Source organism: Manis javanica, chromosome 16 (genome assembly GCF_040802235.1).
Source record: "Manis javanica isolate MJ-LG chromosome 16, MJ_LKY, whole genome shotgun sequence".
NCBI lineage: Eukaryota > Metazoa > Chordata > Mammalia > Pholidota > Manidae > Manis > Manis javanica.
This window is the reverse complement of record NC_133171.1, coordinates 10727266-10745951: the sequence shown is the minus strand read 5'-3', so window position 1 is coordinate 10745951 and position 18686 is coordinate 10727266. Positions and strand designations below refer to the sequence as shown.

The window sequence follows — 18686 nt, the reverse complement described above, 5'->3', positions numbered from 1 at the left end:
ACTGTCACAATTAAATTAAAAACGCTTAAAAAAGTGCACAGTACATCACAACTGTACAAAGTGTTAACAATTGCCATAACATGATAAATGACACTACTTTCAATAACTACACTAAGTCAAATACAGAAATAATTTCTAATAACTTACAAGTGGTGCTCACATTATCTAAGTGTAATGTAGTAGTTATTGTTTGAATTCAGCAATCTACATTTTGATAACGTTACATTTTCATTTTAAAAAATCATTGCATATGCTATAAGCACATTGTTAACGATTTTAAATTCATAAATCCCTTTGAAAGTCCTAAATTGGCACTGATGAGGATATTTTTTAAAAAAATACACCTAAAATGCCCTACTTGTAAATTGCAGCTATCCTAGGATTTTCAGAGCCGACACATTTTATACGACTGTATATTACTATACCCACCCCTATTTCCAGATGCTAGTTGTACCTTTTGAAGCTATACTTTAATACATTTTTATTTCTTTTTTTGCATTGATGTTATTGATTCCATGCAGGGATCCAGCGCAGGTTTATGAAATTTCTGGAATTTCTGTTGTGATTTTAGAAGACTGATCACATTCTATGATTTTGCTGACTGTGATCCTAGGTTTTGAATATTATAGCTCGCCAAAAATAAACATACAAGTGTATCTTTTGTTTTATTTCCAAGTCTTAGAGAAGGTTGCACTTGATCCACACTTGAAATATTTATTTAGAGTAGAACTTGAGACCAAAGTATACTCTGAATTTAATCTTTAATCAAGTCAACAAAAGTCATTCACTATTCTCTTAAGCACAGAAATAGGTATAGAACCTAGGGCTTAACTCACCCAGTGTAGAGAGCTTTGTTTTTACTTTGAGTGATTTATAAAGATGTACATACATATACTTGGTAGTGCTTTCATTAGCAATAGCAGAAATTAACATTACTTATAAATCATTACAGGGGAAGGAGCCAAGATGGCGGCATGAGTAGAGCAGAGGAAACCTCCTCCAAAAACCATGTATATTTTTGAAACTAGAACACATACAACTATCCCTAAAAGAAAGATCAGAAGATACAGGACAACAGGCAGGCTACATCCACACCTGCAAGAACTGAGCGCCAACGAAGGGCGTAAGATGGAATCCGCAGCCCGGCGGGACACGAGCGCCCCTCACCCCACCTCGCGGTGGAAGGAGAGGAGTCGGAGCAGGACGGGGAGGGAGCCCAGGACTGCTGAATGCCCAGCCCCAGCCATCCGCACCAGGAGCGCAGACACACAGCCTGTGGGGAGCTGGATGCTAGAGAAACAGGACAGTAAAACCTGCGAGCTGTCCCTACAGCCCGCGTCCCTTGGACAAAGAAGAGGAAGAGCTTTCTGGAAGTCTTCAAGGGACAGGACCCTCACAGCTGGACGGAAGCGCACCGGCGCAATCAGCCCAGTAACTTGGAATCACGCAGAACTCAGGGCACCCTAACGCCCTCAGTGGCAGCTCAGCTCGCAGGCCCCTCACACTGATAAACAGCCTCCCTCCCATTTCCCCTCCGACGGGGCTCCGCCATAGCAGAACAGTAGCCTGAGGCCGGCCAAGCCCAGAGAAGCAGGGCAGAGCTTCCTGCACAACCACCAGGCAAGAAGAAGAAACCCCGTCTGCGGGCAGCTGCCCAGCACGAGCTGCTAGGGGTCGCCGTTCTCCCATGAGATGAGGGCCACAAATCAGCAAGAAGGGACGTTCTCCCACCCGATATTCACGCCACCTCCCCAGAACTACCACTATTGCCATGAAAAGACAGAAGACTTTGATACAGAGCAGACTAACCTAGACATCCTCCCCTGAGAAGGAACCTGGGGAGATAGACCTAACCAATCTCCCTGAAAAAGAATTCAAAATAAAGGTCATCACCATGCTGACAGATCTTCAGAGAAATATGCAAGAGCTAAGGGATGAAGTCCGGAAGGAGATTATAGAAATAAAACAATCTCTGGAAGGACTTAAGAGCAAACTGGATGAAGTGCAAGAGGCTGTTAATGGAATAGAAATCAGAGAACAAGAACGCAGAGAGGCTGATGCAGAGAGAAAAGGATCTCCAGGAATGAAAGAATATGAACAGAACTGTGTGGCCAATTCAAACGGAAAAATATTCGCATTATAGGGGTACCAGAAGAAGAAAAGAGAGAAAAGGGGATAGAAAGTTTCCTTGAAGAAATAATTGCTGAAAACTTCCATAAAATGGGAGGAAATAGTTGCGCAGACCAGAGAGGCACACAGAACTCCAAAGAGGACAACACCAAGACACATAAAAATTAAAATGGCAAAGATCAAGGCCAAGGACATAGTTTTAAAGGAAGCTAGAGAGAGGAAAAAGGACACCTACAGGGAAAACCCATCAGGCTATCATCAGACTTCTTAGCAAAAACCTTACAGGCCAGAAGAGAATGGCATGATATATTTAATGCAATGAAACAGAAGGACCTTGAACCAAGAACACTCTATCCAGCACGATTATCATTTAAATATGAAGAAGGGAGTAAACAATTCCCAGACAAGCAAAAGTTGAGGGAATTTACCTCCCGCAAACCACCTTCACAGGGTATTGCAGAGGGACAGCTCTAGATGGGAGCACTACCAAGGCTAAACAGATGTCACCAGAGAAAATAAAATCACAGAAAAGAAACCAGACCAACCAAATACTAACAAATGCTAACAAAGGCAAAAAGTAAAAGCAACTACACACAAAAGCAGTTAAAGGAAACACAAAAGAGCAGAGAATAAAACACCCAACATATAAAGAATGGAGGAGAAGAGGTAAGAAAGAAGAGAATTAAAGAATCACCAGACAGTGTCTACAATTGCTCAATAAGCAAGTGACGTTACGCAGTAAGATACTAAAGAAGCTAACCTTGAACCTTTGGTAACCACAAATCTAAAGCCTGCAATGGCAGTAAGTACATATCTTTCAATAATCACCGTACGTATAAATGGACTGAATGCACCAACCAAAAGACACAGAATAATAGAATGGATAAAAAAGCAAGACCCATCTATTTGCTTACAAGAGACCCACCTCAAACCCAAAGACATGCAGAGACAAAAAGTCAAGGGATGGAAAAAGATATTCCATGCAAACAACAGGGAGAAAAAAGCAGGTGTGGCAGTACTAGTAGCAGACAAAATAGACTTAAAAACAAAGAAAGTCACAAGAGATAAAGAAGGACATTACATAATGATAAAGGGGTCAGTGCAACAAGAGGATATAACCATTATAAATATATATGCACCCAACACAGGAGCACCAGCATATGTGAAACAAATACTAACAAAACTAAAAGGAGGAAATAGAATGCAATGCATTCATTTTGGGAGACTTCAACACACCACTCACTCCAAAGGATAGACCCACCAGACAAAATAAGTAAGGACACAGAGGCACTGAACAACACACTACAACAGATGGACCTAACAGACATCTAGACAACTCTACATCCAAAAGCAACAGGATACACAGTCTTCTCAAGTGCACATGGAACATTCTGCAGAATAGACCACACACTAGGCCACAAGAAGAGCCTCAGTAAATTCAAAAAGAATGAAATTCTACCAACCAAATTTTCAGACCACAAAGGAATAAAACTAGAAATAAATCATACAAAGAAAGCAAAAAGGCCCACAAGCACATGGAGGCTTAACAACATGCTCCTAAATAATCAAAGGATCAACAACCAGGTTAAAATAGAGATCAAGCAATATATGGAAACAAATGACAACAACAGCACAAAGCCCCAACTTCTGAGGGATGCAGTGAAAGCAGTCTTAAGAGGAAAGTATATAGCAATCCAGGCATATTTAAACAAGGAAGAACAATCCCAAATGAAGTCTAATCTCACAATTATCGAAATTGGAAAAAGAAGAAATGAGGCCTAAGGTCAGCAGAAGGAGGGACATAATAAAGATTGGAGAAGAAATAAACAAAATTGAGAAGAATAAAACAATAGCGAAAATCAACGAAACCAAGCGCTGGTTCTTTGAGAAAATAAACAAAATAGATAAGCCTCTAGCCACACTTATTAAGAGAAAAAGAGAATCAATACACACCCACAGCATCGGAAACGAGAAAGGAAAAATCACAACAGACCCCATAGAAATACAAAGAATAATTAGAGAATACTATGAAAACCTACATGCCAACAAGCTGGAAATCCTAGAAGAAATGGACTTCTTAGAAAAATACAGCCTGCCAAGACCGACCAAGGAAGAATCACAAAAATTAAACAAACCAATTACCAGCAAAGAAATTGAGGCTGTCATCTAAAAACTTCCCAGGAACAAAACCCCACAGCCAGATGGATTTACTTCTGAATTTTATCAGACATACAGGGAAGACATGATACCCATTCTCCTTAAAGTTGTCCAAAAAATACTCGAGGAAGAAATACTCCCAAACTTATTCTATGAAGCCAACTTCACGCTAATATCAAAACCAGGCAAAGACCCCACCAAAAAAGAATACTACAGGCCAGTATCTCTAATGAACATAGATGCAAAAACACTCAACAAAATACTAGCAAACCAAATTCAAAAATACATCACAAGGATCATAAACCATAACCAAGTAGGATTCATTCCAGGGATGCAGGGATGGTACAACATTCGAAAATCAACCAACATCATCCACCACATAAACAAAGAGGACAAACACCACATGAGCATCTCCATAGATCCTGAAAAAGCACTCGACAAAATTCAACATCCATTCATGATAAAAACTCTCAGTAAAATGGATATAGAGGGCAAGTACCTCAACGTAATAAAGGCCATATATGACAAGCCCACAACCAACATCATACATAATAGTGAGAAGCTGAAAGCTTTTTCTCTGAGATCGGGAACAAGACAGGGATGCCCATTCTCCCAAATGCTATTCAACATAATACTGGAGGTCCTAGTAATGGCAATTACACAAAACAAAGAAATACAAGGAATTCAAACTGGTAAAAAAGAGGTTGAACTGTCACTATTGGCAGATGACATGATAATGTACAAAAAAAACCCCTAAAGACCCACTCCAAACCTACTAGATCTGATACTGCAATACAGCAAAGTTGCAGGATACAAAATTAACACACAGAAATCTGTGCCTTTCCTATACACTAACAATGAACTAATAGAAAGAGAAATCAGGAAAACAATTCCATTCACACCTGCAACAAAAAGAATAAAATACCTAGGAATAAACCTAACCAAGGAAGTGAAAGACTTAGAACCTGAAAACTATAAGACACTCTTAAGAGAGATTAAAGAGGACACTCGCAAATGGAAACTCATCCCATGCTCTTGGCTAGGAAGAATTAATATCGTCAAAATGGCCATCCTGCACACACCAATATGCAGATTTCATGCAATCCCTATCAAATTACCAACAACTTTCCTCAACAAACTGGAACAAATAGTTCAAAAATTCATATGGAAACACCAAAGACCCCAAATAGCCAAAGCAATCCTCACTGTTGGGGGGATCTCGCTCCCCAACTTCAAGCTCTACTACAAAGCCACCATATTCAAAAACTGGACAACTACATGTAAGAGAATGGAACCAGATTATTGTCTAACCCCATACAAAAGAGGAAACTCAGAATGGATCAAAGATCTGACTGTAAGTCATGAAACCATAAAACTCTTAAAAGAAAACATAGGCAAAACTTTCTTGGACATAACACAAGCAACTTCTTCATGAACATATCTCCCCGGGCAAGGGAAACAAAAGCAAAAATGAACAAGTGGGACTATATCAAGCATAAAATCTTCTGTACAGCAAAGGATACCATCATTAGAATAGGAAGGTACCCTACAGTATGGGAGTATATTCATACATGACAGATCCAATAACAGGTTGACATCTAAAATATATAAAGAGCTCATACACCTCAACAAACAAAAAGCGAATAATCCAATTAAAAAATGAGCAGAGGAGCTGAACAGACAGTTCGTCAAAGAAGAAATTCAGATGGCCAACAGACACATGAAAAGATGCTCCACATCGCTTGTCATCAGAGAAATGCAAACTAAAAGCACAATGACACATCACCTCACACCAGTTAGGATGGCCAACATCCGAAAGCAACAACAAATGCTGGCAAGGATGTGGAGAAAGGGGAACCCTCCTACACTGCGGGTGGAAATGTAAATTAATTCAACCATTGTGGAATGCAGTATGGATGTTCTTCAGAGAGCTCAAAATAGACATACATTTGACTCAGGAATGCCACTTCTGAGAATTTACCCTAAGAATGAAGGAGCCCAGTTTGAAAAAGACAGATGCACCCCTATGTTTATTGCAGCATATTTACAATAGCCAAGAAATGGAAGCAACCTAAGTGTCCATCAATAGATGGATTGCTGAAGACGAGGTGGTACATATACACAGTGGAGTATTATTCAGCCATAAGAACAAAACAAATCTAGCATTGGCAACAACATGGATGGAGCTAGAGGGTATTACACTCAGTGAAATAAGCCAGCCGGAGAAAGACAAGTACCAAATGATTTCACTCATATGTGGACTACAAGAACAAAGAAAAACTGAAGGAACAAAACAGCAGCACAATCACAGAACCCAGGAATGGACTAACGGTTACCAAAGGGAAAGGGACTGGGAAGGATAGATGAAAAGGGAGGGATAAGGGCGGGGGAAAAATAAAGGGGGCATTACGATTAACATGTATAATGTGGGGTGGGGGCACGGGGAGGGCTGTGCAACACAGAGAAGACAAGTAGTGATTCAACAACATATTACTATGCTCATGGAGAGTGACTATAATGGGTTTTGTTGGGGGGACTTGGTAAAGGAGGGAGGCTAGTAAACATTACCCTCTTCATGTCATTGTGGATTAAGGATAACAAAATAAAATGAAAAAAGTAAAAACTCTCACTGTCCTCTAAATTTACCTGTTTGCGTTTCTCAGCCTCCAATAATTTGGCTTTTGCAGATTCTTCCCTCTTTATCCTTCTAGCCTGTGCATATAAAATGGGTCTCAAAGTCATGCAACTGCACCACTACAACCTGAATATAACCTCAGACTTGAAAATGGAGCTCCATGCCTCACAATGTACAAAACTGTATGTAACATGTATGTAGACAATTACAGATTTCCCCTCAGTTTGTTACATTTGACATACTAATAATATCATTTCTAATGTATAGATTATAATTAAGATATACAAAAATATTCTTAAATTCGTAAGAGTATGTCAGGTTTTCTTCAAACTCTGTAAAAAGTCTGAAATAATTTGAGTATTATTTTACTTTAAAACTAAATCACAGAAAAAATGATTTCATGGCATTTTTTGCTTTTCCTCTACTTTTTGAAAGTAAAACATGATCACTGTAACAAATTCAGAAAACAGGATAGATTTTAACGATAAAGGTTAAAGGACAAATAACATTTAAAAATGCACGTGTCTACTTTATTTGAAGTTTCTTTTGTAATAACTAAAATTTCAGATAAATGCATTACTTAAATAACTTATATGAAACATTAAACCCGATTTAACCTACTGTGGTTAAATTCAACCTATTTTTTCCCCTAATATAGTGGAAACATAACTTTTAATGAAGCACATTCTGAATATCAATCTCATGCTATCAAATTTGAGCTTTGTAATCTTAAAGTCATTGACTAGTAGCAATTGCAAATGTACTTTAACATTTTCAATTTGGAGGGTTTTAAAATTAATTTGAAATGGGTAAGGGAATATGTGTATATATTTCTAGAAGGAAAAAACCTTAACTGTGAAAACCTCAGCTAACTGCATTGCTCAGGAAATAAGCCAATTTTTATGGCAACAGTTTCCTGAACACCTAAGGGTTTGGGTTATAATAGTTTTCAAAATTAAAAGGTTTATTTTGGACAAAAGTACTTTGGATAATTTTGAGACATATACACGTACAGCTTAGACACAGTACACTTCACACAACCTCACTTTTTCTTGAGGACTTGGGCAGTTATTCTTGACATCAGTTACTATACTACAGTTTGATAACAGAAATGCCTTTTGGCCATTAAGGTGTTGAAAATTTCTTCCTATTTAACTACCAGATTACAGATGTTGCTAGGCTTTGGAGTTTCTGTTTTTCCTATTTTCCCTTGCTGTCTTTTAGCTATTCCTTTTGCTGTTGCCAGCATGTCCTTGAGCCCTATTCTGTCAGCCCAGTTCTGTCAGCCCAGTTCTGTCAGAACTCAGAAAACAAACCTGGTTAAACTGTTTCCACATTGAACATATACTTCTACTTTTGCCATGTTTCATTTCTAAATGAAAAGCAGGTATCTGACTCTAAGACTTAATGACGTTTTGAGAGCTCAAGAGCACGAGTTTTAGTGTATGATCTTTATGACTATATTGGCTATTGAGAGGTTTCCCCTTTTTGTTTCCTTTACTTATTTCCTGGATTTTTACTATTAGGATTAGATAAACTTGCCTAGTAAGGTTCAGGGAGGTCCTTATTCTACGCATAATGTTTACAGATAATTTGTGATGGACATATTAATGTGTACGAGTGAGAGAACGTACTGATAAAATTTTCATTTTTCAGACTTCAAAATATATGACTATATTACTTTAATCTTATCAAATTTAAGAATTCTACCTCTAGAATTTGCTGGGCTCGAAGTTCTTTTTCCATTCTCATTTGTTGTATTCTCCTAATTCTTTCCTGTAGGAAAAAGTATGACAATTTAAGATAATAAACTAAATATCTAGGTGGAAGGTATTTAAGTGGAATCAAATAATTAAAGATATAAGTACAGATTTACCAAAGGTTGCCCATGCTGGATATAAATTTTAATTATTTACTTTGACATTACATATATGCCACCTGTCTTAAATTGGTATGACTTTATAAAATGTCTCAAAACAATTTTAAAATACAAACGCTAAATCAGTATATAGAAAAAACATAAACCAAGCTGATTATACTCAAGTCTATAAATATTTGCAAGTAAATGTAATACTCATTTGGAAATACATACTGGACAGACAAGTAGTATAAAACAGACCATCAGGACTGTATATTACCATACCCACCCCTATTTCCAGATGCTAGTTGTACTTTTTGAAGCTATACTTTAATACATTTTTATTTCCTTTTTTGCATTGATGTTATTGATACCCTACAGGGATCCACTGCAGGATAATGAGGTTTCTGGAATTTGGGTTGTGATTTTAGAAGACTGATCACATTCTATGATTTTACTGATTATGATCCTAGGTTTTGATTATAGCTCAACAAAAATAAAAAAACAAGTGTATCTTTTGTTGTATTTCCAATTCTTAGAGAAGGTTGCACTTGATCCACATTTAAAATATTTATTTAGATCAGAACTTGAGACCTAAGTATACTCTGAATCTAATCTTTAAAAAGTCAACAGAAGTCATTCATTAGTCTCTTAAGCACAGAAATGCGTATACAATGTTGGGCTTAACTCACCCAGTGTAGAGCTTTGTTTTAATCTGAGTAACAGCCAGACTACAGCCACACCTGCGAGAACCCAGCACCTTGCGAAGGGGGTAAGATACAAGCCCCAGCCCAGGGGAACACGAGCGCCCCTCACCCCAGCTCCCGGCGGGAGGAGAGGAGACGGAGCGAGGAGGGAGAGGGAGCACAGGACTGCTAAATACCCAGACCCAGCCATCCGCACCAGGAGCACAGACACACAGCGTGTGGGGTGCTGTATGCTAGGGAAACGGGACAGTAAAACCTGCGAGCTGTCTCCGCAGCCGGCGCCCCTAGGACAAAGAAAAGTGAGTGCTTTTTGAAAGTCTTAAAGGGACAGGAGCCTCACAGCTGGACGGAAGTACACAGGAGCAAGCAGCCCAGTAACTGGGAATCCTGGGGGAACTCAGGGCACCACAACTCCCTGCTTGGCAGTACAGGTCGCAGGCCCCTCACAGTGATAAACAGCCTCCCTCCCGTTTCCCCTCCGACATGGCACCGCCATAGCAGAACAGTAGCCTGAGGCCGGCCATGCCCACAGTAGCAGGGCAGAGCTTCCTCCAGAACCGCTGGGCAAGAATAAGAAACACCGTCTCCGTGTAGTTTCCCAGCACAAGCCACTAGGGGTCGCCGTTATCCCAGGAGAGGAAGGCCACAAACCAGCAAGAAGGGACAGTCTCCCAGCCAACATTTACGCCAGCTCCCCGCAACTACTTCTATTGCCATGAAAAGACAGAAGAATTTGATACAGAGCAGACTAACCTAGACATCCTCCCCTGAGAAGGAACCTGGGGAGATACACCTAACCAATCTCCCTGAAAAAGAATTCAAAATAAAGGTCATCACCATGCTGACAGATCTTCAGAGAAATATGCAAGAGCTAAGGGAAGAAGTCCGGAGAGATATTACAGAAATAAAACAATCTCTGGAAGGACTTAAGAGCAAACTGGATGAGGTGCAAGAGGCCGTTAATGGAATAGAAATCAGAGACAGAAACGCAGAGAAGCTGATGCAGAGAGAAACAAAAGGATGTCCAGGAATGAAAGAATATTAAGAGAACTCTGTGGCCAATCCAAATGCAACAATATTCACATTATAGGGGTACCAGAAGAAGAAGAGGGAGAAAAAGGGATAGAAAGTGTCCTTGAAGAAATAATTGCTGAAAACTTCCCAAAATTGGAGGAGGAACTAGTTGCTCAGACCACGGAAGCACTCAGAACTCCCAACGTAACGGACCCAAACAGGACACCACCAAGATACATAATAATGAAAATGGCAAAGATGAAGGACAAGGACATAGTTTTAAAGGCAGCTAGAGAGAGGAAAAAGGTCACCTACAGGGAAAACCCATCAGGCTATCATCAGATTTCTCAGCAGAAACCTTACAGGCCAGAAGGGAGTGGCATGATATATTTAATGCAATGAAACAGAAGGGCCTTGAACCAAGAATACTGTATCCAGCACGATTATCATTTAAATATGAAGGAGGGAGGAAACAATTCCCAGACAAGCAAAAGTTGAGGGAATTTACCTCCCGCAAACCACCTCTACAGGGTATTGTAGAGGGACAGCCCTAGATAGGAGCACTACCAAGCCTAAACAGATGTCACCAGAGAAAATAAAATCACAACAAAGAAACCAGACCAACCAAATACTAACTAAGAGCAAAAAATACAATCAACTACACACAAACCTATTAAAGGAAACACAAAAGAGCACAGAATAAAACACCGAACATAAGTAGAATGGAGGAGGAATAAGAAAGGAGAGAAATAAAGAATCACCACACAATGTCTATAATTGCTCGATAAACAAGTTAAGTTAGCCAGTAAGATACTCAAGAAGCTAACCTTGAACCTTTGGTAACCACAAATTGAAACCCTGCAATGGCAATAAGTACATATCTTTCAATAATCACCATAAATGTAAATGGACTGAATGCACCAATCAAAGGACACAGAGTAAAAGAATGGATAAAAAACCAAGACCCATCTATTTACTGCCTACAAGAGACCCACCTCAAACCCAAAGACATGCAGAGACAAAAAGTCAACGGATGGAAAAAGATATTCCATGCAAACAACAGGGAGAAAAAAGCAGGTGTGGCAGTACTAGTAGCAGACAAAACAGACTTAAAAACAAAGAAATTCAAAAGAGATAAAGAAGGACATTACATAATGATATAGGAATCAGTGCATCAAGAGGATATAATCATTTTAAATATCTATGCACCCAATGTAGGTGCACCAACATATGTGAAACAAATACCAACGGAACTACAAGGAGGAAATGCAATGCAATGCATTCATTTTGGGAGACTTCAACACACCACCCACTCCAAAGGATAGATCCGCGGCACAGAAAATATGGACACAGAGACACTGAACAACACACTAGAACAGATGGACCTAATAGACATCTAGAGAACTCTACATCCAAAAGCAACAGGATACACGTTCTTCTGAAGTGCACATGGAACATTCTCCAGAAGAGACCACAGACTAGGCTACAAGAAGAGCCTCAGTAAATTCCAAAAGACTGAAATTATACCAACCAACATTTGAGACCACAAAGGAATAAAACTAGAAATAAATCGTACAAAGAAAGTAAAACGGACCACAGGCACATGGAGGCTTAACAACATGCTCCTAAATAATCAATGGATCAACGACCAAATTAAAATAGAGATCAAGCGATATATGGAAAAAATGACAAAAACAACACAAAGCCCCAACATCTGTGGGATGCAGCGCAAGCAGTCTTAAGAGGAAAGTATATAGCAATCCAGGCATTATTTAAAGAAGGAAGAACAATCCCAAATGAATAGTCTAATGTCACCATTATTTAAATTGGAAAAGGAAGAACAAATGAGGCCTAAAGTCAGCAGAAAGAGGGACATAATAAAGATCAGAGAAGAAATAAAATTGAGAAGAATTTAAAATAGAAAAAAAAAATCAATGAAACCAAGAGCTGATTCTTTGAGAAAATAAACAAAATAGATAAGCCTCTAGCCAGACTTAATAAGAGAAAAAGACAATCAACACACATCAACAGAATCAGAACAAGAAAGTAAAAATCACGACACACCCCATAGAAATACAAAGAATTATTAGAGAATAATATGAAAACCTATATGCTAACAAGCTGGAAAACCTAGAAGAAATGGACAACTTCTTAGAAAAATACAACCTTCCAAGACTAACCAAGGAAGAAACAAAATCTAAACAAACCAAATGCCAGCAAAGAAATTGAAGAGGTAATCAGAAAACTACCCAGCAACAAAACCCCCGGGCCTGATGGATTTACTTCCGAATTTTACCAGACATACAGGGAAGACGTAATACCCATTCTCCTTAAAGTTTTCCAAAAAAAGAAGAGGAGGGAATACTCCCAAACTCATTCTATGAAGCCAACAGCATCCTAATACCAAAACCAGGCAAAGACCCCACCAAAAAGAAAACTACAGACCAATATCCTTGATGAATGTAGATGCAAAAATACTCAACAAAATATTAGCAAACCGAATTCAACAATACATCAAAAGGATCATACACCATGACCAAGTGGGATTCATCCCAGAGATGCAAGGATGGTACAACATTTGAAAATCCACCAACACCATCTACCACATAAACAAAAAGGACAAAAACCACATGACCATCTCCATAGATACCGAAAAAGCATTTGACAAAATTCAACATCCATTCATGATAAAAAATCTCTGTAAAATGGCTATACAGGGAAAGTACCTCAACATAATAAAGGCCATATATGATAAGCCCACAGCCAACATCATACAGAATAGCCAGAAGCTGAAAGCTTCTCCTCTTGAGATCAGGAACAAGACAGGGATGCCCACTCTCCCCACTGTTATTCAACATAACACTGGAGGTCCTAGCCACGGCAATTAGACAAAACAAAGAAATACAAAGAACCCAAATCGGTAAAGAAGTCAAACTGTCACTATTTGCAGATGACATGATATTGTACATAAAAAACCCTAAAAACTCCACTCCAAAACTACTAGATCTTATATCAGAATACAGCAAAGTTGCAGGATACAAAATTAACACACAGAAATCTGTGCCTTTCCTATACACTAACAATGAACTAATAGAGAAATCAGGAAAACAATTCCATTCACAACTGCATCAAAAAGAATAAAATACCTAGGAATAAACCTAACCAAGGAAGTGAAAGACTTAGAAACTGAAAAGTATAAGACACTCTTAAGAGAGATTAAAGAGGGCCCTCGCAAATGGAAACTCATCCCATGCTCTTGGCTACGAAGAATTAATATTGTCAAAATGGCCATCCTATCCACACCAATATGCAGATTTGATACAATCCCTATCAAATTACCAACAACTTTCCTCAACGAACTGGAACAAATAGTTCAAAAATTCATACAGAAAGATCAAAGACCCTGAATAGCCAAAGCAATCCTGAGAAGGAATAATAAAGTGGGGGAGATCTTGCTCCCCAACTTCAAGCTCTACTACAAAGCCACAGTATTCAAAAACTGGACAAATATACGCAAGAGAAAGAAACCAGATTATTGCCTACCCCATACAAAAAAGTAAACTCAGAATGGATCAAAGATCTGAATGTAAGTCATGAAACCATAAAACTCTTAAAAGAAAACATAGGCAAAACTTTCTTGGACATAAACACAAGCAACCTCTTCATGAACGTTATCTCCCCGGGTAAGGGAAAAAAAAGAAAAAATGAACAAGTGGGACTATATCAAGCTGAAAAGCTTCTGTACAGCAAAGGACACCATCAATATAACAAAAACGTACCCTGCAGTATGGGAGAATATATTCATAAATGACAGATCCAATAAGGGTTGACATACAAAATATATAAAGAGCTCATACACCTCACAAAACAAAAAGCAAATAATCCAATTAAAAAATGAGCAGAGGAGCTGAACAGACAGTTCATCAAAGAAGAAATTCAGATGGCCAACAGACACATGAAAAGATGCTCCACGTCGCTAGTCATCAGAGAAATGCAAATTAAAACCACAATAAGATATCACCACACACCAGTAAGGATCGCCACCACCCAAAGGACAAACAACAAATGTTGGCGAGGTTGTGGAGAAAGGGGAACCCTCCTGCACTGCTGGTGGGAATGTAAATTAGTTCAACCATTGTGGAAAGCAGTATGGAGGATCCGCAGAAAGCTCAAAATAGACATACCATTTGACCCAGGAAATTCCACTTCTAGGAATTCACCCAAAGAATGCAGCAGCCCAGTTTGAAAAACACAGGTTAACCCTTATATTTATCGCACTATTTACAATAGCCAAGAAATGGAAGCAACCTAAGTGTTCATCAGTAAATGAATGGATAAATAAGAGGTGGTACATATACACAGTAAAATATTATTCAGCCATAAGAAGAAAACAAATCCTACCATTTCCAACAACATGGATTGATCTAGAGGGTATTATGCTCAGTGAAATAAGCCAGGTGGGAAAGTCAAGTACCAAATGATTTCACTCATATGTGGAGTATAAAAACAAAGAAAAAGTGAAGGAACAAAACAGCAGCACAATCACAGAATCCAAGAATAGACTCACAATTACCAAAGGAAAGGGACTGGGAAGGACGGGTGGGAAGGGAGGTGTAAGGACGGGGGAAAATTAAAGGAGGTCTTATGAGTAGCATGTATAACGTGGGGTGGGGGCACGGGGAGGGCTGTGCAATGCAGAGAAGACAAGCAGTGATTCCACAACATCTTACTACGCTGATGGACAGTGACTGTAATGGGGTTTGTGGGGGGGACTTGGTGAAGAGGGGAGCCTAGTAAACATAGTGTTCTTCATGTCATTGTGGATTAAGTATAACAAAATAAATTTAGAAAAGTAAAAACTCTTGACTCTCCTATAAATTTACCTGTCTTCGATTCTCAACCTCCAATAATTTGGCTTTTGCAGCTTCTTCCTTCTTTATCCTTTTAGCCTGTGCATATAAAATAGGTCTCAAAGTCATGTAACAGCACCACTACAACCTGAAAATAACCTCAGACTTGAAAATGGACCTCCATGCCTCACAAGGTACAAACCACTATGTAACATGTACATTGACACTTACAGATTTCCCCTCAGTTTGTTATATTTAACATACTAATTTCATTTCTAACGTATAGATTACAATTAGGATATACAAAAAAAAATTCCTAAATTGTAAGCGTATGTCAGGTTTTCTTCTTCAAACTCTGTAAAACATCTGAAATAATTTGAGCGTTCTTTTTCCTTAAAACTTAAACACAGAAAAAATGATGTCATGGCATTTTTTCTTGGTCTCTGATATTTTTAAAGTAAAACATGATCACTGTAGAAAGTTTAGAAAAACGAGATAGATTTTAACAATAAAGGTTAAAGGACAAATAAGTAACATTTAAAAATGCACATGTCTACTTTATTGGAAGTTTCTTTCGTAATACTTAAAATTTGAGATTAATCCATTCTTAAGAAACTTAAATGAAACATTAAACCCGATTTAACCTACTGTGGTTAAATTGAAGGTTTTCCTCCCCAATATAATGGAAACATAACCTTTAATGAAGCAAATTCTGAATATCAAGCTCATGGTATCAAATTTGAGCTTTATAATCGTAAAATCATTAACTAGTAGCTTCATAATTATCTAGTAGTAATTGCCAATGTACTTTAATATTTTCAATTTGGAGGGCTTTAAAATTAATTTGAAATGGGTAAGGGAATATGTGTATATGATTTTAGAAGGAAAAAACCTGTAACTGTGAAAACTTCAGCTAACCACATTGCTCAGGGAAAAAGCTAATTTTTATGGCAAGTTTCCTGAACAGCTAAGGGTTTGGGTTATAATAATTCTCAACATTAAAAAGTTTATTTTGGACAAAAGTACTTTGGATAATTTTGAGACATATACATGTACAGATTAGACACAGGACACTTAACATAATTTGGCTTTTTCTTGAGGACTTGAGCAGTTATTCTTGACATCAGTTACTATACTACACAGTTTGATAACAGAAAAGCCTTTTGGCCATTAAGGTGTTGTAAACTGCTTCCCATTTAACTACAAGATTACAGATGTTGCCAGGCTTTGGAGTTTCTGGTTTTCCTATTTTCCCTTGCTGTCTCTTAGCTATTCCTCTTGCTGTTGCCAGCATGTCCTTGAACCCTATTCTGTCAGCCCAGTTCTGTCAGAACTCAGAAAACAAACCTGGTTCAACTGTTTCCACATTGAACATTTACTTCTACTTTTGCCATGTTTCATTTCTAAATGAAAAGCAGGTATCTGACTATAAGATTTAATGACGTTTTGAAAAGTAAAGACCACGAGTCTTAGCGTATGATCTTTATGACTATATTGGCTATTGAGAGGATTCCCCTTTTTGTTTCCTTTACTTATTTCCTGGATTTTTACTATTAGGATAAGATAAACTTGCCTAGTAAGGTTCAGGGAGGTCCTTATTCTACGCATTATGTTTACAGATAATTTGTGATGGACATGTTAATGTGTATGAGGGAGAGAACATACTGGTAAAATTTTCATTTTTCAGACTTTAAAATACATGACTATATTACTTTAATCGTATCAAGTTTAAGAATTCTACCTCTTGAATTTGCTGGGCTCGAAGTTCTTTTTCCATTCTCATTTGTTGTATTCTCCTAATTCTTTCCTGTAGAAAAAATTATGACAATTTAAGATAATAAACTAAATATCTAGGTGGAAGGTATTTAAGTGGAATCAAATTAAAGATATAAGTACAGATTTACCAAAGGTTGCCCATGCTGGATATAAATTTTAATTAAGTACTTTGACATTATATATATCCCACCTGTCTTAAATTGGTATGACTTTATAAAATGTCTCAAAACAATTTTAAAATACAAACGCTAAATAAGTATATAGAAACAACATAAATCAAGCTGATTATACTCAAGTCTTTATAAATATTAGCAAGTACAAGTAATACTCATTTGGAAATAAATATTGGATGGACAAGTAGGATACAACAGTCCAACAGGAAATCAGAACACCTAAGGCTAGTCCTGAGTTACTGTCACTCATTACATGAACTTGAACAAACAGACCTACTCTTGCATCAAATAGGGGAGGCACTTGCTCTTTTTTTCACTGTCACAATCAAATTAAAAACGCTTAAAGAAGTGCACAGTACATCACGATTGTACGAAGTGTGAACAATTGCCGTAACATGATGAATGAGATTACTTTCAATAACTACAGTAAGCCAAATACAGAAATAATTTCTAATAACTTATAAGTGGTGCTCACATTATCTAAATGTAATGTAGTAGTTATTGTTTGAATTCAGCAATCTACGTTTTGATAACGTTACATTTTCATTTTAAAAAATCATTGCATATTCTATAAGCACATCGTTAACAATTTTACATTCATAAATCCCTTTGAAAGTCCCAAATAGGCACTGATGAGTATAGTTTTATAAAAATACACCTAAATTGCCCTACTTGTAAATTGCAGCTGTCCTAGGATTTTCAGAGCCAACACATTTTATACGACTGTGTATTACTATACCCACCCCTATTTCCAGATGCTAGTTGTACCTTTTGAAGCTATACTTTAATACATTTTTATTTCCTTTTTTGCATTGATGTTATTGATTCCCTGCAGGGATCCAGCGCAGGTTTATGAAATTTCTGGAATTTCTGTTGTGATTTTAGAAGACTGATCACATTCTATGATTTTGCTGATTGTGATCCTGGGTTTTGATTATAGCTCACCAGAACTAAAAATACAAGGGTATCTTTTGTTTTATTTCCAAGTCGTAGAGAAGGTTGCACTTGATCCACATTTCAAATATTTATTTAGAGTAGAACTTGAGACCTAAGTATACTCTGAATTTAATCTTTAATCAAGTCAACAAAAGTCATTCATTATTCTCTTAAGTACAGAAATAGGTATAGAACCTTGGACTTAACTCACCCAGTGTAGAGCTTTGTTTTCATCTGAGTGATTTATATAGATGTACATTGGCAGTACTTTCATTAGGAATATCAGAAATAAACATTATTTATAAATTATTACGATATGTGTTCACCTTATAATACTGAGTATCCATCCAGTGAAGTGGGCATTTTATATAAAGTACCTAATTGATCATTTAAAAATATAACAATACAGGAGTTGAAATTATCTTCTTTTCACCTAAGAGAAAATTGAAG

The 18686-nt window shown here is 37.6% G+C and overlaps 1 protein-coding gene across 14 annotated transcripts in view; it reads right to left on the bottom strand.

Annotated features, from left to right (window-relative positions):
• Nucleotides 1–18686, bottom strand: part of LOC140846792 (bromodomain adjacent to zinc finger domain protein 2B-like) — a 120976-nt gene that overhangs the window by 58416 nt on the left and 43874 nt on the right. For 10 of the 14 annotated variants that reach the window (XM_073224500.1, XM_073224503.1, XM_073224501.1 and 7 more), the window contains 4 exons: nt 17093–17158; nt 15385–15450; nt 8633–8698; nt 6934–6999 (listed from right to left, as the gene is read on the bottom strand). In XM_073224500.1, the coding sequence (XP_073080601.1) occupies nt 6934–6999; nt 8633–8698; nt 15385–15450; nt 17093–17158 (264 nt within the window). The remainder of the gene's footprint in view (nt 1–6933; nt 7000–8632; nt 8699–15384; nt 15451–17092; nt 17159–18686) is intronic. The other 4 variants (XM_073224506.1, XM_073224509.1, XM_073224511.1 and 1 more) reach the window with 4 other exon arrangements.